Source organism: Moschus berezovskii, chromosome 19 (genome assembly GCF_049115385.1).
Source record: "Moschus berezovskii isolate FMDL1 chromosome 19, NW_MosBer_1.0, whole genome shotgun sequence".
NCBI classification, from domain to species: Eukaryota; Metazoa; Chordata; class Mammalia; order Artiodactyla; family Moschidae; genus Moschus; species Moschus berezovskii.
The window spans coordinates 45,644,694-45,666,678 of record NC_142478.1 but is presented as its reverse complement, the minus strand read 5'-3'; the positions used below and the strand labels follow the sequence as shown (position 1 = coordinate 45,666,678).

Here is a 21,985-nt window from a genome sequence, read left to right as displayed (position 1 = left end):
GAGTCTGTCACACAGAATCAACCAAATCAGAAATGGAAGAACAAATATGTTTACACATGTATGGGATATAGAAGAATGACACTGATGAACCTGTTTGCAGAGCAGAAATGGAGACACAGTCACAAAGAACAGACATGTGGACCCAGTGGGTGAAGGAAAGGGTGGGATGATTTGAGAGAGCAGCACTGAAGTATATACATTCAGTTCAGTTCAGTTCAGTCACTCAGTCGTGTCCAACTCTTTGCGACCCCATGAATCACAGCACGCCAGGCCTCCCTGTCCATCACCAACTCCCGGAGTTCACTCAAACTCATGTCACCACATGTAAAACACAGCTAGTGGGAAGTTACAGTATAGCCTGTAGAGCTCAGCTCCATGCTCCGTACTGACCTAGAGAGGTGGGATGGGATGGGGGTGGTAGGAAGGCTCAAGAGGGAGGGGATACTGGGTATATATGGCTGATTCACATTGTGCAGCAGAAACTAACATAACATTGTAAAGCAACTGTTTTCCAATAAAAAACAATTATATTCCAATAAAAATGGTTAAAAACAAAAACAAGCCAAAAAAGCTTCCACATACTCATTAGGTGATACATGTAGGTTTAGCAGCAACAAGGGCCTGAGAGCATCATCTCCATTTGTCCATCAACTGTTAAATCTATTCTTGGAAGGGCTGCAAATTTTGGTATGCCTAATGAAACCCAACTGCTTATTATTCATAGAGATCAAAAGGGGTATATGAAAAGTACTTTCACCATGGCTAACATCTGTAAATATTTTCTATCAATCCCAAAGGTTAAGGAAAAAATTCTAGTGTCTTTGCTCATACTCAAAACAAATGTGGCAGCAAACTGAAATTCTTGTTCTCAAAAGTAGAGAACTGGGGATGCAAAGGGAGGTAGGAAACTGATGAAATAAGTATTAATTTCTGTATGATTTACACATGGATGAAAGGCTGAAGAAATACAGATTTCATTGGAGCCATAATCCAAATACAGAAAGAAAAATACAATTATATTAAAACAAATTAGAGTAAGAATAAATGGCAATGTCTGTGGGATATTTGAGGCAATTTGAAATTAAATTAATACCTAAAAGTCACACTCCATGCATGCTTTACTTATTTAGCATCTATCCCAAAGACATTGTTTTAAAAGTATAAAACATGTTAATAGTGGTCACCTTACACAGATGCAATACATGTTGAACATCACAGAAAGGAAGATTTAAAAACAAAACCCAACATGTCAGAATCAGAAAACCTAAGATGAGCAGGGAAACAAGAGCATGCATGAGCAGAGACATAATTTGAAACTGAAGCATCTTCCAAGCAAAACGTCTCAAATGAGTGACAAAGTTATTTTACCAAAACTGCTTTATCTTCAGGCAGAATTGTCATTAATACACAAAGAATAAATACCACAAAAGGCCCGATTTCGTGTTGTGTGCACAGCTCAGGAAGCCCAGAGACTTGTCTAAACCATGAAACACAGGTTTCCAAAAACTTTCATCTGTTTCCAGTTAGTCACAGAGAACCAATTCACACCCTGCCTTTATGAATTGGCCCTGAGACGGCTTCCCATCCGAGCTCCAGCCTCTTCTTTGGTGTCACTGAAAATTCACAGAGAGCTGGAGGGTGTGCAGGAAGTGATGTCCTACTCCTGTGCTGATGGCTGCTGGCACTACACAGTCATGGGGAACAGGTGGGTTCAGGGCTGCTGACTCAGAAACCATTACATGAACTCTTAATTCCTGCACTAGAAGATGGATGAGTTCTTCATAAGCCAAGTACAAAATCAAACTAACAGTGAATCATCACAAACAAGCTGTCTGTTTTAATACCACAGACTATAGGGAGGCTTTCACTTTATAGTTCCTAGTCAATGCATTTCTGAAAAGTCACCAACAAGCACAAGTTTGTAAAAGAGTAAGTTTTCCACAGGTCAACACTGATGAAAGACCTCAAATCTGGATTTCCAGAAATCCATTTTATGTTTTGCAGGATATCATGCAAAGAGTTCTTCAATATCAATTTTGGAGACTTTAAGAATGAATTATTATATATATTTAGCACAATATGGTATTTTCCCAGAAAGATGAGAAAAATGGTCCAAAGCCAGACTCTTCCATCTACAAATAACACATCTTTTATAATCAGCTCAGATTTCTCAAACTCAAGTTGTGGCATGTTCAGTGAGTTGTGAAATTGATTTAGTACATTTAACCAGCATTCTTAAAAAGTAAAGAAACAGAAAAAGTATTATAACAATGATTTCATATATTGAGGTTAAGCACTATTTCATAATACAAAAATGTACATACACATATACTTTAAAATGTGATTATGTGTGTGCACCCAGTGCCTGCATACAAGACTAAAAAGTTTAACATATACCGATCTAAGGAGAGAATAGCTTGGAATCAGATCATGCCAGAAAATGTGACCTTAAAATAACACATTTGTTGATGACTGCACGCTAGACACTGAGCTAACCGTTTGACATTTAATCCTCAACAAGGCTGTAAGGCAGAAACCTCTCTCATTCTCCTTCAGCGGGTGGGAAAGCTTGCCCACGGTGACAAAGGTAATTAGTACAGGACTGAGAATTCCAGCCAGATCTGCAACACTCAGATCTGTTATCACGGAAGCCCCTTGCAGTGAGTCCCTGGGGGGAAAAAATCTCAGTCAAGGTGGTAATCTGCAATCTAAGGACACGTGAGGGGCATCGCAGCACAGAGGAGGAAACACTCCTGCTAAGACTGATGATTCAAAGCTTTGTGAGCCATAAAACTCTGTTCTAGCCCAGCATTCAGGACTTGTATTCTGTGGGGGTGATGACCATTCACAGGGAAAATAAAACAGAGCTCCTTTTAAGCTGCATATCTTCAGCTTGATTTATTTACAGCCACAAGGAGACTGACACACTGGTGGGGGGAGAGCAGGAGGGGGCAGATAAAGCTCAGTAGCTTGGAGTTTACAGACTCAATCACCGCTTCCCTTAGCACAAGGAGATGGGCAACTCAGAGCACATCTTATAGTAGAAGGTCATATGATACATTAGAAAGTAGAATACTTCGTTTTGAAGTAAAGAGTTAGGTTAACTTAAAGAAGCATTGAAAAACAAAAACAAAAGTAAAAGAATGGTACAGGGTGGGAAATTATAGAAATTCAGAAACACTAAGTTTTGAAAATAACAGAAGTCAAGCAGTTGTTTAGGATAAGGAACATTTAGGAAGAAAGAAAGAAAAGAAAAGACGGAGGAAGAAAGAAAGGTAAAAGAAAGGAAGGAAGGGAAAGAGAGAGGGAAGGAGGAAAGCAGGAAGGCGGGAGGGAGAAAGGAAGAAAAGGAAAGCCTGCTCTTCCATTACTTTGGTGATATCTAACAATTTTTCATAAGTCATTTCACTTTTTCAATAATATAAAAACATCTCTTCCTAAATTTTCTTCTGGAGTTCTCTATAAAGGACAGCTCACTGTAGAAAACTCACTCTTTCAAGCTCAGTAACTTGCAGATGCCACGCTATTCTCTGCAGTTTGAAAAACAGTGAATCAAAATCACAGGAAATATTACAGATGAGGAAAAAAAAATTCTACAGTGTGCCTGGCATATCATTCCCACTTCGATAGACAAATAAAGGCATAGTTACCAGCTCTCTTTCTACTGGCCACACACACTTAATTTAAAACTTCCCAGTGACAAATATAAGGCAGTATCAATATCAAAAGTGAACTAAGGACAGGAGTCCTCATCTTAGCTGACCTTCACTGAACTGACCCCCTGGTGTAAGTGACCTTCCTATGGCACAAAGCACACTGGCCGATGACTCCTAGAGCTCCAAGCGCTCACTGAATGCTGATGGCCTCCTTTCTGCTCACAAGAGGTGGTGGTGGTGGTGGGGTTTATGCCTACCAAGAGATGGCTGTATCATTACCCAAACTACTGCTATCAGCAGTATTTGTTTCTGCAACACTCTTAATTTAAATATTATGTAACCCAATCAAACAGAGCTGTTGCCTCTTAGAAAACATAGATGTTTCCCAAGGATTCCAACCAAAATGAATTACTATACAAAGGTGCTGTTCAAGGAGATGTGAGAGAGAAAACTGCAACATTTAGGATGGAAAACCTTCCAACATCTTATTAAAATTCTGCCTTGAGATTGCTTTGAAAGCTATCTTTGACTTCTCATTTTTACTTAATGACACCCGAACTGGAAGTCAATATTCAGGCATTATACTTATGATTCTGAAAGAAATATAACAAGATTTAAAGTAGCACTGTGTGTATGGGCTAAGTTGCTCAGTTGGGTCCGACTCTTGTGAACCCATGGACTGTAGCCTGCCAGGCTCCTCTGTCCATGGGATTCTCCAGGCAAGAATACTTGAGTGGGTTGCCACGACCTCCTCCAGGGGGATCTTCCCAACTCAGGGATCAAACTCATGTCTCTTGCATCTCTTGCACTGGCAGGTGGATTATTTACCACTAGCTCATGGCAACCCACTCCAGTGTTCTTGCCTGGAGAATCCCAGGGATGGGGAAGCCTGGTGGGCTTCCGTCTATGGGGTCACACAGAGTCAGACACGACTGAAGTGACTTAGCAGCAGCAGCAGCTCAACCTGGGAAGCCCTATTTAAAGAAAAGTGAAGTGAAGTGAAAGTCACTCAGTCATGTCCGACCCTTTGCAACCCCATGGGCAATACAGTCCATGGAATTTTCCAGGCCAGAATACTGGAGTGGGTAGCCTTTCCCTACTCCAGGGGATGTTCCCAACCCAGGGCTCAAATCCAGGTCTCCCGCATTACAGGTGGATTTTTTTACCAGCTGAGCCACAAGTGAATCCCACTTAAAGAAAAGGTCTGGATTTTAATAAAAAGTAGTGAAGTTAAAATTAAATGCTTTCAGGAAAAACAATAACATCCTATTGTGTAACAAAGGGAACTATATTCATATCATGTAAAAAAACATAATGTAAAACAATATGAAAAAGTATATATATAAATATACATATGTATGTATATGTGTACATAAGTGAGTCATTTTGCTATACACCAGAAACTAATGTTGTTCATTCACTAAGCCATGTCCAGCTCTTTGCAACCCCATAAACCATAGCACTCCAGACTCCTCTGTCCTTCACTATCTCCTGGAGGCTAATATGATGTCACAAATCAATTATACTTCAATAAAATACACTTTTAAAAATTCAAAATTTAAATATTAAAGTCTAGGTATATTATTGTTAGGACTCTCCTCTTGACTTCGGTATCAACTAATAGATGAGCTATCAGCCCCCAATGCGTTCATGAGCTGGATTCAATAGAATTCTAAACTTAAAACATAGCTGGAAAATATCATGCGCTACTATATTTTGCTTCCATAGTAGTTTAACTTTTACATATTGTACAGTTACATTTACAATGTAAATCCTCCCACATACCATACCTGTTGGAACCAAATCACACAGATTTTGCATGAGAAGAGACCTAGTAGCACTGAAGTCATCAATCTCTTCTGCAGCGATGAAGGGCTTTTAAAGCAATCAGTTCTGAATCTTGACATCAGTTTAAAGCTGCAGATTATATCTTGAGCTCTCAGCATCCTAAAACTTCATTAATCTCTGTCTCAGGGGCAGCAAAGCCTTATTCAAGAGTTAATTTATAGTGACTATTTACATTTCACACATTCACTCTGAATCCCACATCAAGGAGGGGTGATTTGTGGTATTATTTTTGGTTTTATAAGCTTTAATCTATGATAGACGTTCTACTCTACACTACAGAATTTTGCACCACACTACAGAATTTCAGATGAAGATTTCAGATCACCTAGCTCAGAATAGAAATCCTTCTCATGATCGCAGCTGATAATCTGAAGCCATTTCATGATGCAAAAGTGTGTGCTCTTTCTTGATTGAGTCATTTCAAAAAACAATGTATTAACCAAACATCCTTTTAACTTTCATTCCCCAAAGTCTTTTCGTATAACACTGTTAATACCTCCTACAGTACCGTATATTTTCATTCCAAAATTTCTTTTTGAGGTTGGTGGGCTGTGTCAGTGTCACTTTCTAGGTTGTGATATGCTTCTATGTACAATCATGCAAAATGCTACCTTTAGGGAAAACCAGGTGAAGAGATCTCTCTCACAGATGAATGCTAGCTTATAATTATTTCAAAATAGAATGCTCAAGTTCTTATTGAACAAAACATTGATTAGGAGATAACACTATGGTGAAATTCATGATCTATCATTTTTTCCTGTTTCTTTCCTCTGAATCTTAGGCAAGCTTCATTCTTTCTGGGTATACTCCCTCACAGGGAAAATGGGAATCTCTTCTCATAGTTATTATAAAGAATAAATGAGAAGACACATATCAAGAACCCAATATAGTAGCAGATGTTAAAGAAACGGTTCATATTATTCTTTATGTCGGTAGGCTGGAGTGTTTTTAATCAGCTTAATACAAAGTTACAGTTAAAATACAAAATTCCATATATCTTCAGGTCAGATGACTGAACCCTTACTTAAGCCAAATTGCCACAGCCTCACGATACAAATAAAGAAGTGAAAACTAGATGCACAAGGGCACTACAACAGAGTCCAAGATGGTGCTTTCAAAGAGTTAATTTCCTTAAATTGCCCAAACATGGAATAATGCTACAGCACTCGTGCCAAACAAACTGTGGCAAAGCCAGGGCAAGAGTGAAGGCTTTTTATGGAACAAGGAGTCTACAGGAAGAGACAACATTACTTGCATGACGCCAGGATCTGGCAAGACCAATTGACATACACAGCACAAAGGCACAATTCTCAATCCATACTAGTACTGCTACCATTACAGACTTCAGCGGAGTTCCACAAGGTGAGTAAGCATCATGCAAGCATTAAATTCAGGGCAGTCAGTTCCCTGCAGAACACCGAGGCTGAAAGGGATCCCCCGACGTTAACAAAACACTGCAGCCTGGGTGGATTCGGGAGTTCCTTTTATTACTTTTACCAGTAATGGGATTACAATACCACAAAGCATCACTCTTCATGTTCGAAAAAGAATATTTCTGTCAGAATGTTTCAGAAGACTTCTAAAGACTCTCGTCCAAAGGATGTGTCATCTCTTTCCACATCATCTCACTCAAGCATTGGAAGTCAAGTCTGAGCACGCAGTGTCTTTCTGTCTCTGGAACAATTTGGTGTCTTTCACGTGACTTTTCCTAAAACAACTCATTATACTTAATGCTATTTCATTAACTTATACCCAGCAGGAAAGTGCCCTTTTTTTTTCCCCCAAGCTCTATCAGAATGTTATTCTTCTGGAAAAAGGCATTTCCTCTCTAGCGGTGCTATGAAATTTAGAAGCACAATTTTAGAGGTAGTATTAGAACATTTGCACAAGCTGACTTGGAGCTACCCATGTTTATTTCCTCTTCCTATCTTAGATTTTATTTTAGAGCCTTGGATAATTGCCACTTCAATGCCTTTCTTATTATTCTCTCAAAGGGAAAAAAAAAGTTTTTAAATGGAAACCTTAGCTTTCTTAAGCAAACCTGCTTTAGAAGTACTTAAGATAATTCATATGGTATTTTAAGGCAACAGATGACAACCTTAATCCAGCTTCTGAATAACTACTTGCAGTGGAGAAACACAGGGCAAGGTACGAGACAGGTATTTCCATAATGGCTTTTACTCACACTGAAACAAAAGCTGATTTACTTTTAAAAAATTTGTATTATTGAAGTATAGTTGGTTTACAGTGTTGTGTCAGTTTCAGGAGTACAGCAAAGTGATCCAGATTTGCACATAGGCACATTCTTCTTCATATTCTTTTCTAATATGGTTTAAAAGTTGACTTATTTGTCTAGAGTGGAAATGACCTAGGCACACACAGGACCTCTGTCCTGGGGCCAAGACACCAAGACAACTGGGTGCTTGAATTTCCTCCCTGTTCACCGAGCCTTTGGTGACCTCCAAGCAGTCATCCTGCAAACAACTGTGAAATGGCATTCGCTGCGTATATTAATCCTTAGATGAATGTTTTCTCTTCCATCTGCTTTAAATCTTATCAAGTGTCTACTATTTTTCAGACACACAAAATGCATAATTTCAGACTAAAAATGCTCTGGGTCTTCTTTGGTATTCCAGTCGGCTACATCATTTTGGTGCTTCATAGGAGACTTTCGATGAAGTTTAATTTGCCTCCTTATGCTTGTTTTCCAACTTTATTATTCTGTTTCTTTGTACCAGTGCTAGGCTTCAGTTCCCTTAATGACAAAATCCTGAAAAAGTCTTTGGAGCTGAAACTATTCTAGGTTACTTACAGGCAACTGTGTACTTTTTCAACTGCAATGGAACTTGAAATATGATCAGTGAGATACTGACTCCATGGACTTTTTTTTTTTTTTTTTTGGTAATATTGTGTTTACTTCAAAAGTGATTATTAAAGGAACTTACATCTTGTTTGCATTTTAAAGGTAACTATGTGGAAAAAGTATAATAACCCTCAATACTTATTGCCACTATAATTTTACAACATTGGTAAATTCTAATTTAGCTCACCAACTTCTCAAAGTTCTCAAAGTAGCCATGACATCATTATCAGCAGAAATAACAGTTAGGTGTTTTAATAGCAAAATATTTGTTTCTCAATAACCTTCCTGATACATTTTCCCAAACCAGCCCAGAAGCAGCCTGGCTTTAGACTCTATTTAAATATCCTCACTTCACTGAGTCATAATCTGTAAAGATGGTGGTTACAATGAATTATGGGGGTTAAATGATATAAAAATGTCCATCAAGGGCTTCCCTGTTGGCTTAGTGGGAAAGAATCCACCTGCCAATGCAGGAGACACGGGTTTAATCCCAGATCTGGGACGATCCCATATGCCATGGAACAACTAAGCCCCTGTACCACAAGTGGTGAGCCTGGGCTCTAGAGCCCATGAGCGGAAATTACCGAGCCCACATGCCGCAACTACTGAAGCCCATGCCCCCTACAGCCTGTGCTTCACAACAAGACAATCCACTGCAATGAGAAGCCCGTGAACTGTACCCCCTTCTTGCCACAATTAGAGAAAAGCCCATGGAGCAACAAAGACCCAGCACAGCCAAAAAAAGGTATGTTGAAAACAAAAATGTGCCCATCAAGCATTCAATTAATGTTCATTCTCTTCTGCCTGATTCAACTATTTCCAAGCTGACATTGTTAAGCAATCTCTTTCCAAAATATGTTTAAAATATAGTTGACTTTCAAAAATTAACTTCTCCCTGCACAAGGAACTATACTAGATATTTTGTAAGAGCCTATAAGGGAAAAGAAAAAGACTTGCAAAAAGAACACACACGTACATACAGACATCTATAACTGAATCACTTTGCTGTTCACCTGAAACTAACATGACATTGTAAATCAACTATACTTTAATTAAAAAAAAATCATAACACTAATCATACGGACCTTTGAGTTTTGTTCTAAGACTGTCAGAGGAAGAAAAAATATGTTATATGATACACAAAATCAGGTTCATGTGGTTTTAATCTTAAATAAACAAAAAATACGTTATCTTAGTTAAATGAATAGGTAAAAGTTTAAAAGCTCTAGTCTTAACATTCGAAGCATTCAAATACATTAATAGCACTACTCAAATAAATGAATATTTGAAGACTGTTTTAAAGGGTAGCATTTTCTCAAATGTATGGATCATAAGTTGTTTGGTATGACTGACAGGTATAAAGAATGAATCATGGTTGGTATCCTAGTGGTTACTGCTATGTGTATGTGTATCAGTCGCTCAGTCATGTCCAACTGTGCGACCCCATGGACTGCAGCCCACCAGGCTCCTCTCTCCAAGGGATTCACCAGGCAAGAGTACTGGAGTGGGTTGCCATTACTACTAGGCAGGATATTAATCCTGAAACATAGTTCAGGAAATGTTAACTAGCTCATCAAGTCCTCTCTGCCTCTGCAACTTTAAAAAACTAAACATAATATTAGCATAATCATGCAAAACAACTTTTATAGTGGCTTATTTATCTAGGCTTGGAGGGTAGCAGTCATTCTACATTTCTTTTACTTTAATATTTATATTCTGTTGCTTTTGCTACAAGTTAAGAATGTTGCCTATAGCCTGAAATAGACAGGGTAGCCCATTCTCAAGATTCTGACTTTTAAAGGTATAATGCTTTTCATCCACTTGGAGATAAAATGTTGCAGATCAGAGAATAACATTCATCTTGTTGGAGGTTTATAAGAACACTGTGACCTGACCTAAGGTGGACAGCTGCAAGCACAAAGGATTTCAAGACCAAGAAGTGTGCAACAACCAACCACGCCCCTCTCTCACTTGGCCTTTAAAATGCTTTCCTGAAATCCTTTGGGAAGTTTGGAGTTTGTGGGACAACTAGTCACCCATCTCCTTTCTTGGCCCTGGGATAAACCTTTCTCTGCTCCAAACCCTGAAGTTTTGGTTTGATTGGCGTCACTGTGCAATGGGGCCACGCACTTGAGGATCCTAGTATGGGTAGCCATTCCCTTTTCCAATGGATCTTCCTGACCCAGGGATCAAACCCGGGTCTCCAGCACTGCAGGCAGTTTCTTTACCATCTGGGCCACCAGGGAAAGCCTTGAATTAGTAACAGTTCCTACAAACCAATTACAGAGCACTGCACCCTGCATGCACTGTGTCTTCAATATTGTGCAGAGTTTCCGAATGTTTTGTTAAGTGGATAACTTAGTCTTTAGTAAGAAATTACTATAGGAATAAAAGAAAAAAACGAAACTATGTTGATTTTAGCTCTGCAGTTCTAAAGGTATTTTTTAATGCATAATCCTTTAAAGCAAAAAAAAAAAAAAAAAAGAAAGAAAGCCTATGGAGATAACATTTGAAAGCTACAGGCAGGTGGATGTGTAGTTGTTGCATTGGTGGACCTGCAGGAGGAAAAGCCCAGAAGCCACCTCACTGACATGAAAGAACCACCCGAAAGCTCTGGGGTCGGGTGGTGTCAGGTACTTATGGCTGTGGTAATGATGGGAAGCTGCAAAGGGGAACGAGTTGGAGATCGTGAAACATCAGACACCCCAAAACTACTTCACTGATGGGGCAGAAGAGGGATTTAACCCAGCTTGAATTTGTTCCTTGAGCATGATTAATACGAGGATTTATGGCCTGAGGAACCCAAGCAGAAAAGGGAGCAGCATTGTTACTCTGAATGTGGGGTGAGGAGGAGGTTGAATATAAACCTTTATACCTAATACCGTGACTCAGCTCTGAGTCCAGAGAACTGGCAGCCAGGTCTCCTTAGCGAATAGACAAGGGGAATCTGGGGATTTTCAAGGAACTGACCCTGCCAGCTCACAAGACAGTAAACACCTTTGTCAGCAAGCCCATCACATGCACAGAATGTCCAGTCAGCTTCAAAGTGGTCAACTCAGATTCTAGTCTGAGCCAAGAATTCAAGTTGGAGGGTTAAATCAAGGCATTTTCAGTTACGCAAGATCACAAAAACTCTATGATACTCCTTTTTCTCAGTAAATTCGTGGGGCTTTTACTCCCTTCCCAAATAAGGAAGTAAACTAAAAGGGAGGAAGACAAAAGATCCGGCAAACAAGTGATCTAATTCAAGACAACAGCAAAGGGAATGTTCAGGACAGTGGTGGAGGCAAAGCTCCAAGAATGATGCCTGGGCAGCAGGTAAAGGGCAGCCAGCCCACAGAGAAGCAGACAGACTGTTCCTGCAGGGATTTCTCCTGGCAGATGAATTTATTAGGAAACTTAATGCATCTCACTACACAGAGAGCAGATTCACAAAATTTGAGGATGATTTGGAGATGAATCAGTGATAAATATATAGAAAGATAAGCAAATCCCCAACCGATAGAATTCTAAGGAAAACAAAACAAACCAGAGGGCAAGAAAGGAGATGCTGTCACAGCATACTTCATGGCTTAGCTGTGAGAAATGAGTGCGTGCCTGCCATGATGTACACAATGCATCTGGATCTGGATATAATTAGGATCCAACAGACGGTAGCGGGGTGGGGGGAAGGGGACAGAAGGTGTCCACAGGTGTGAAAGCAGGAGGGTGAAAGAGTGTGCAGGCCTCATCTTTAGAACATGAATTCAATGACGTCCACAAACAGTTCTTAAAACCAAAGAAGCAAGAAGTAGCAACAAAAGCCGGTGACCTGAAGGTCAATTCTAAGAGCATCGCTTAAAACCGGGATCTAATGCCTGATGATCCGAAGTGGAGCTGATCTAATAATAATAGAAACAAAGTGCACAGTAAATGTAATGTGCTGGTGCAGTGGATAAGAATTTGCCTGCCAATGCAGGGGACACAGGTTCAATTCCTGGTCTGGGAAGATGCCACATGCCAATGGAGGGACTAAGCCTGAGTGCTACAACTACTGAAGTACACGTGCTCAGAGCCTGTGCTCTGCAACAAGAGAAACCACTGCAATGAGAAGCCTGCACTAGAGAAGAGCCCCCACTCTCTGCAACTTGAGGAAGCCTGCAAGCAGCAAGGAAGACTCAGCACAGCCAAGAATAAATAAATAAATACAATATAATGTGCTTGAATCATCCTGAAACCATCCCCCACTCCACATTCTGTGCAAAAATTGTCTTCCATGAAATTGGTCCCTGGTGCCAAAAAGATTGGGAGCTGCTGGCTTAAAGGAACCAGAAGTGCCTGCCTCCAAAGGACAACAGTTGGGTAGGGAAAAGGGGCGTGGCAACTGCCAAGTGTGTAACTAGCCCAAGAAGAGCTGGATTTTAAAGATAAAAAGCAACTGTAACGCTGACAAAATTAAGATTGCATGTTAAAGTGTACAGGAAGAATGAAAGAATGTTTCTTGACGGTCGGGACAGTTTTGTTTAACTGACAAGAGTCTCATCACCCTCATCAGACCCGAGAACAAAATATGTAGTCTGGAACAGTGCCTTGGTGCTGGACCTTCGCCACCTGCAAATTATCAGACAAGCTAGTGTTAACCCAGAAAAGATGGCAGGTGGTCATGCATCGTAGCTCTAGCCATAACAGACACTGACAGTTGACAAACTTGATAGGTTTTAATCGGAAGCTCAGAAAAGTTGGTACAATAAAAGCAAGCACTACAAACTGAAATCTTGAAAAAAAAAAATCTCACTGGAATAATTTGAAAAAAATGGAAATATATCCATCTAAGAGAAAATCTCAGTCTTTTTTGAAATGCGGAAAAATAGAGAACACATGGGCATGTTTGCTATAAAATATGCAAGCAGAGTCTCCAGTCTACCCATTAAATATTCATGCTTGTTTGAATATAAAAAAGTATTTCCCCAACATCTTGTAGTATAACTCTCTGTATCCTGCTCAGTCTGTGGTTTAGAGCATATTCTTCCCCCTAATTCAGAGTGAGATCGTCTTGGATCAGAATCTCTAAGCACACTTGATGAAAATGCAGATAATTTTCTTTTTCTCCAGAAAAAGAGAATCATAATCTCTGACAACTGATAATATACATTTTTAATAAGTTCTTGAGAGATATTTATTACATAGTTGCTATCAAATTTATGCTAGATAATTCCCAGGTTTTTGTTTGTTTGCTGGTTTGTTTGGTTTTCTTTAAGAGTGTGATAGCCTCTGCTCTCAACAATTGCCTCTCTTCCTTCTCAAAATCTTTCCAGATACTTGTAGGACATATTGACACACACAAATACTTGTACAGGTATATTTTGTATAAGTATTGTACAGTATATATTTCTTCTTCAAAGAAAGCGAGGCTCTTAAGAGACACAGGGGAATACCATATACATATCTGAATTTTCTCATAACAAAATATCTCATCACATATTCTTCAATAAATGCTAAAAGAAAAAATTATCAGGAACATGGATGGGGATATTGAAGAAAACATATCTATTCTGTCATTTTAAATGGTGACAAACTTACTTCTAGAGAGCAGTTCTCTCCATTGGATTTAGGTTGCTGTGTTGACCCTAAGCTTTTAAATCTGTGGCTTTTGATGTAAAAATATGAATCAAACTCCAAACTTTCAATTAGTCTAAATTCTAATTTATAACCCACTTGGGTATATCAACTTAAAATGATCTGCCTGCCTTTTACCGTTTCTGCAGTTTTAGCAACTGCCTTTTTCTTTCCAACTACAAATCATTCTATCTGTGAGATTGTTTCTTAGATAGCTCAGAATTAACTGGAACAAAAAACATCAGCAGAAATGGAAGACGGCCCATACTCTTCACGTGAAAGGGAGCTCTGTGTCCAAAGGTTGGAGGGTGGGTGGAAAAATATATTTAACAGCTCTTAGCCAAGTAAGAGTTTAGTCTCTGCAGCAATTGTATAATTTCTTTGATGCAAAAAAACACTGTCACCTCAAGACTCCCTGCATAAATATACAAGTAAGTTGTATATTTTAATAAAAATCAAATCATTCCAATGTGTTTCAGACTGTAGTGTAGACATATTATACTTAAAATACTTCTTGCATTCTTTGCCACAAAAAAAATTCTAAGAACACATTTTTCTCTTAATTCTCTCTTAAGGTAAATAAAATTTAATTTTAAAAAGTTTAAATTTTTATTTGTTCACATCAGTTTAACGTAACAACGTAGGAATGCAATGCAGTTTGTTATGAAGATTTATGATTCTTAAAAATCTTGAATACATTTTGACATTTTCTCTCCTATGGGACTTGTGTTAGGATACTGTTATTTTTTTTCCTTCCCCTGAGAAAGTGAACCAATGAATCTGATGCCTCGTTTGAGAGTTAGCTGGAATTTTTCTTAAACTGAACAACATAAAAGCAAATCTGGCCTTCAGGTAAGTCTTCTTGACAAGATCATAACAGTGATAAACCTACCGGCATATCCAGAAGGGGTGGAACACATCTTCCCCCTCCTTCTTTCTTGCCCCTGAGGCCAGTATTCAGTGAGTGGCTCTGTACCCCTCATCCTGCATAATTAATAACTCCTTTGGTGATCAGTCATGCATTCCTCAATGGCCCCTCAGGCCTCAAGTGTCCTCTGAGCCTGCCTGGTGGAAACCACACACCCCCTGCTCCCAACCCGTCGCCCCTTCACTTCCCACACGTACTTCACAGGAAAGCTCTTCGGGTCAGGAGAGCACACACTGGGGTGCAAGCGGCTGACATACTTACACTCATTCTCTCACATACATTCATCTCTGGGTATAATTTTACTAGTAAGAACAAAACATGTGTGCTATTCAACAGGTGCCAGTTATACACATTAAAAAAGAAAAAGTAACACAGGGAACTAGATTCAATATACTGGGATCAACCATAATGGAAAAGATTACATAAGAAAAGAATATATCTATCTATATCTACACAGATATAGAATCACTTTGCTGTACAGAAGAAGTTAACACAACACTATAAATCTACTGTATTTCAATAAAAATGTAAAAAGATTAAACAATAACCTTTGGCAATTTAAGAAAATTAAAATTAAAATCATACTAATAATGGAACAAATTTGGAAGCAACTTAAAGGAAGATGAGTTGCATGGGATTGTATTAAAGGAGCCTTCAGTTCATTCGTATTCCAACTTCCTCCTCCTCCTTTCCTTTATTTTCAGACAATAAAGGAAAGAAGATCAAAATATATGGAGTCAAGGGGACTTCCCAGGTGGTGCACTGGTTAAGAACCCATCTTGCAATGCAGGAGACTTGGGTTTGATAAGTGGTCAAGGAACTAAGATACCACGTGCCATGGGGTGACTAAACCCAGGTGCTGCAAGCACTAAGCCTAAGCCTGTGAGCCACAGCTAGGGTGTGTACGCCACAACAAGAGATCCTGCATGATGCAACGAGGAGCAAGTGCCACAACCAAGACCCACTGTGGCCAAATAAATAAAGACATAATTTGAAAAGTTATATGGAGTCAGGTGGTATGGTAGCAGCTCTATTTTTTTTGATCTAAACTGATCCAGTCATTAAATTGAAAAGGAGAGCAAATAACCTGTTGAAAATACTGTTACCACTTCTGATCAGAATGCTTAGGTTAAAACTCTTTAAAACATAATATTCAATAAAACCATTTTGAAAGAAAACAGCAGTAGTTTAATCACCCTTCAAAATATTAACCAGATTGGAGAGTCCTCGAAACTCAGAACCATTAAAAATGTATGGATTACAAGCAATATTATCCTCAAGAAGAATAGCTCTCTATATAAATAAAACCATTAAAAATATTCAGATCTGGATTTGTGCATTTTGTTTCAAAAACAGGTATGGTTTTGTATGTAACTGCCCAACAAATACATATTTTAAAAATAAATACTGTTTCTTGGTTAACAAAAAATATGATACATATTTAACATTAAGGCCAAGATTTTTAAAAAAATAAAACTTTTAACAAAGTTTTTGATATGAGAAAAGATGTTATTTTTCAGCCTTTGTAGGTTTTACATTTTAAAATAATGGTGCTTATACTACAGTACACAAAGTAAAACATACATACTCTATTATAAATTACTCCAAAATTAAACAAGAAATTTTCTTTTCTTTCTAAGAGATCTGAAATGTGCACTGGCTCTCAATGTGTGTGGCCTCCAAACAGAAACAAGCTTGCACTGTTTTATTTCAGTTTTGCTTCATTTCTTCCCAAACAATCTCTCACTGCTAATCTACCGGGCCTTTTTTTCCTCTCTTCTAGCATAAAGGAAACAAAAATCAAAGACATTATTAACTCCTTATGCACCATTGGAAAGCTGAATATATATCGTTTGCCCTGGTTTTCTTTTCTATTACTTATTAATGGAGCGTGACTGGAGAATATACATTTCCACAAATAATTCTCGAAAACGGCATGAAAATTCTAAAATTTTAAATGTGTGTATTCAATCTGTTATTACTTTTTTAAAATTTATTTATTTTTTATTGGAGGCTAATTATTTTATAATATTATATTGGTTGGTTTTGCCATACATTGACATGAATCCGACCTGGGTGTACATGAGTTCCCCTTCCTGAAACCCCCTCTCACCTCCATTTATCCTCCCTCTGGGTCATCCCCGTGCACCAGCCCTGAGCATCCTGTATCATGCATCGACCCTGAACTTGTGATTCGTTTCACATATGACAACATACATATTTCAATGCCATTCTCCCAAATCATCCCTCCCTCACCCTCTCCCTTTTTAAGCTATTAACAACTAGCCGTATCATTTCAGGTAAATATCTTATGCTAAGTTTTGTCCTAAAATAACAGTCTATAATATCTACTTGAAAGAGCAAAATGGGAAGATGAATTATTTATGTCTTAGTCTAAGGTACCTGGGAATCAAGAAAAAGGTATTGGAAGTATAATATTACAAAGGAAAGAATATCTATATACAATATATGTAAAATATACTAAGGACTCCCCTGGTGGCTCAGATGGTAAAGAATCTGCTTACAAGGTGGGAGACCCAGACCAGCATCACTTTGTTCACAATAGTAAGGGATCCCTTGTTTCACTATATGTTCTCATTCACTAGTGGAGTGAAAAACAGTGGGTGAATCATCTTACAAAGGTAAGCAAAATTGTTAATGGAAATATGAGTGACAAAAACTGCTTCTGAGAATTTTAAGTAATGCATTAAAACTCTTCTGCTAAGATGTATGGTGATCAGAGCCATGGAATTTTAAAGGCTGACTAGAATCAAATATTCATTCAAGCTCCCAAAAAAGGACTGCAGAGTTCAGTCTTATTTGTTAAATACAAAAGATATTAAAATAAACTTTCTTTAAAATTATCCCAGAAAAAGTGCTATTACACTCAACCATTTTTCTATGTATGAAAAGATGCAAAATATTCATTCAGATAATTATTAAAAAGCAGGAAAGATGATTATGCACATCAATGCACATGACATTGATTTAAAGGCACTAATTTAACTACTTGGGTGTCCAGTCTCCAACCAAAAATGAAGATGCCAATTCCATTCTTTAAGGAGGGTAAGCATCATGGTCCTTGGCAATAGAACATAAGACACCAGGCCAAGGAGAATATGTGGTGTCATTACTCGATTATTCAGTTTTCTGGTTTATGAGTCATCCCTACTGTGCAACATACAGTAAATGAGGCAGCTCCATGGGGTTCAGATACCCTCCAGGGGCAATGGAGGATGAGGTACCACTGAGCAGCTGCACAGCTACAAACCTCAAGGCACGAAGTTCAGGCCCACTCAGGACCTATGCTGAATATCATGTCTTCAGTACAAAACTGAGACGCCATCAGGCCAGTGGCCCCTTGGCTCTACCTTGCACTGATGAGTTTGCAGTCAGTGGGACTATGGCCTCTGGGAAGCTGGGGGAGCTAATTATGAAGTTCATCTCTGGCAAAAAAAAAGAAGCAAAAAAAGTATGAGCGATGATCCAGGGGTTCAGAGGAGCACTTGCCCCTGAGCAAATGCCACAGAACTTTAAAGCCTAGGCTCCAAAAGGCAAGCTTTCCCCCTGAGGCTTTCCTTCACTGATACACAGATAAGATTGATGGATGCTGTCCTGTTGGCAAGGATGCAAGGGGGCAGAGGGACAGGCAGGGAGGGGTGCCGTTAGCGATGCATGGTGATAATTCAAAACACTCCGTGAGGCTGCAAAACAAAACTACTTGTCAAATTTTCACCTAGCAACTTCAGGCAGTTATTGAGAGCAGAATGGGTGTGGCTGCATGGGAAGAGAGATGGGTGCATGCAATTAGGACAAAGGACAAATGAAGGAATGGCAGAAAAACTGTCAGAGTAAACTTAAACCTGAAAGAAAGCTTGTGACATGGTACAATTCATGTACTGATGATCACTCCAGAGAGAAATCTGGCAAGATTGAAATCACCACATCACATAAGGCAATGCAGGAACCACTGTCCTGTTCTCCATTTCTCTGTCCCTAGCCTGCTGGCTTTCTAAGCAGAAAGCAAACTAGAATAAGGGCTCCTGTGCTGCTTTTCCCAGGCAGCCATCACTGGGCAACTTAGATACAAAGAAAGACAGGGCTCAACAGAGCCCAGGAGTTTGTCAACCCCCAGCCCCCAAAGTCCATATTTACAATTCATCCAGCTATTTCAATAATGATCTAAAATGCACTGAGTTTAATTTTGATGATGCGATCAGTGATTGACACCCTATCCACCCAGAATCTCGCAGATGAAGTTCCTGATGTTAGTCACAGTGAATCTCTGGTAACGAGTCAAATTCAAGGGGCAAGACCCTTTCTGGTCCAGAGGATGGGTGGTACTTACAGCAGATCATCTACATGTCTTTATCTCATCTCCAGGCTCAGGAATCTGACGTACACTTACACATAGAAACACAAGCATCAGTGAACCTGCTGTTACAATTTAAGTTGGAGTCACTGAGTTGCATGGTCAACTCACTGCTCAACCACTTATGAAAAACTGTAACGGGGCTGGGACTAAACGAGGCATTGTACATTTCTTATTTTTGTCTTTATATATTTAATTTCCTCCACACAACTGCATGGATTACACAACCAGATAACTCATGAGACCATAAAATCAGAAAAAGACAACTCTTGGTGTTGGCATACATATGTTTTCACTTTTATGTCCTATTCTGCGGGATGATAATAGGTTGCTATCAACATAATATGAAGATGCTACCTGATTTAAAATACAAATAACTTCTCAGTTTCAAGTTTATGTTTGTTACAGGTTTGGAGTAAATGAAATCTTTTATATGATTCAAGATCTATCACTATGTTTTATAGTAAAATTGATTGTTTCATATTTAAATATATAAGAACATTAGCTGTGATAAAACCCAAACTGAAAATATGGACTGCATAACTTTGTGAAAATGTAGCCATGGCTTCCAAGGCTATTTTAGACTTAAATCAAATATTAAACTCGCAAATTCTGTGAAGCAGAATACTGTGAACAGATGATAACAAATTCTTAGTGGCTTCATTCAAGCTAATAATCACAGTATCAATGTGTTTTTAAATAAGTTCATCTTTGTCTACCATTAACACTTTTCTAGATGAAATTATTAAATTTTATTAAAGCTAATGTACCTTTAAGAGAAAGATATCTTAAATAATCTATATAAGGAGATTGATCAAAAGTCACCATTTAAAATTCATAACATATGTTTTAGAAATATCTCCCTTATCTTAAATTGCATACAATAAACAATTCTGTTACTAAATAAAATTATCATTTTCCAGCTTTAATTTAAATTTTGTCATTCCTTTTCAGATGTGTCTCAAATAGCACTTAATATCACAATTTAATCAGTGGCCTAAATAGTATTTCCAGAATTGAGTGTGGGTAATCAAAAAGGGAAACTTCTGTTTAATGTTATAATACAAATATATTAAGCAAAATATTGATTCCACATTTTCTAAATTACCTCATGAATTGCTAATGTGCTAGGTACATTCTTTTATAAACAGTTAGGATATACATATTAATTAATGATGGAATTCATACAATACTGTGCTCCCAGTGTGCAATGATTTGCTAAATCTGTCAAAACCATTAACGGTATCAATTTTATATTGTTTTAAGTGGTGATACTGATCATATTTGAGTAGTATACTAAGGGACATCACATTTGTACTTCTGAATTGCTATTATAAGTAGAATTGGATAAAAATAGCCAAAATGATTTCAATACTTTTTTCATAGTGCAATAAATAGATACAAATGTTTCCAATAATACATAAAATAAAGGGTACAAGAAATTGTGACAGAAATGAAAAGAGGGTAACAATTATAATCAGAGAAAATAGATTTCTTAAATTCCTGTAAGAATTGTGAAAATTCCTTTTTGGGGCACAAAGGACATAAATATTATTTAAGCAGGACAAACATTAATATAAGTAGGAAAATTGAGATTAATGTTTTTAAAAATATATTTTACTAAACATTGATTTGAAAAGAATATTTAACACGTTTTGTTGTTGTTCAGTTGCTAAGTCGTGTGTGACTCTTTTGTGTGCCCATGGACTGTAGCCCACCAGGCCCCTCTGTGTATGGGGATTCCCCAGGCAAGAACACTGGAGTGGGTTCCCATTTCCCTCTTCAGGAGATCTTTCAAACCCAGGGATTGAACCCACATCTCCTGGATTGGCAGATGGGTTCTTTACTATTAAGTCACTAGGGAGTTTACTATTTTCCAAAAAAAAAAAAAAAGATGAAAAGAAAAATGTCATGCACGTATTTGTAAGGGAGCCACCTAAAAAAAATCAACTTTTGGTGGGTATGGAAAGGAATAGAAAGAACAATGTCACCTTAATGGGGGAGAAAAAGAAGTGAAACATCGCATAAAAGCACCGACTTTTAAGGCAATACAGACACTAATGATTTAAAGTGACAACACGCAAGTTATTTGTGATAACTATAGTGACACTGCCTGGAAAATCCCACGGACAGAGGAGCCTGGAAGGCTGCAGTCCATGGGGTCGCTGAGGGTAGGACATGACTGAGCGGCTTAACTTTTACTTTTCACTTTCACGCATTGGAGACGGAAATGACAACCCACTCCAGTGTTCTTGCCTGGAGAATCCCAGGGACGGGGGAGCCCAGTGGGCTGCCGTCCATGGGGTTGCACAGAGTTGGACACGACTGAAGTGACTTAGCATCAGCAGCAGAGAAAGTTTTTGGTTCTTAGTTTTCCTTAATCTCGTGTTTAAGAGGGGAAAAAGAAATAACCAAGTCTGATCCTTATACACAGAGGCATCTCTAAGTGGTACTTACTGGCATGACAATGTTGTAGTGGATGCAGAACCCGGGCTCCGAGGGAAAATACTCATCAGATACAAATCTGATCCTGATTTGATTTCCTTTAGAAATCTGCTTTCCTGGCACACTGCCAGACCCACACCAGCGCCCTAAAATGGTTCCATCACTTGGTTCTTCAACCTCTACAAAATCATACCTGAAAGAGACCAGGAGAAAAGAGACATAAAACCATGATCTGTTATTTTAGGAATTCAAGGGAGTGAATTCATCTCAAATTTAAC

The 21,985-nt window shown here is 38.5% G+C and overlaps 1 protein-coding gene across 2 annotated transcripts in view; it reads right to left on the bottom strand.

The window, feature by feature from the left end:
• Positions 1-21,985, bottom strand: part of PDGFC (platelet derived growth factor C) — a 252,513-nt gene that overhangs the window by 36,809 nt on the left and 193,719 nt on the right. For both annotated transcript variants that reach the window (XM_055405692.2, XM_055405691.2), the window contains exon 3: positions 21,720-21,900. In XM_055405692.2, the coding sequence (XP_055261667.2) occupies positions 21,720-21,900 (181 nt within the window). The remainder of the gene's footprint in view (positions 1-21,719; positions 21,901-21,985) is intronic.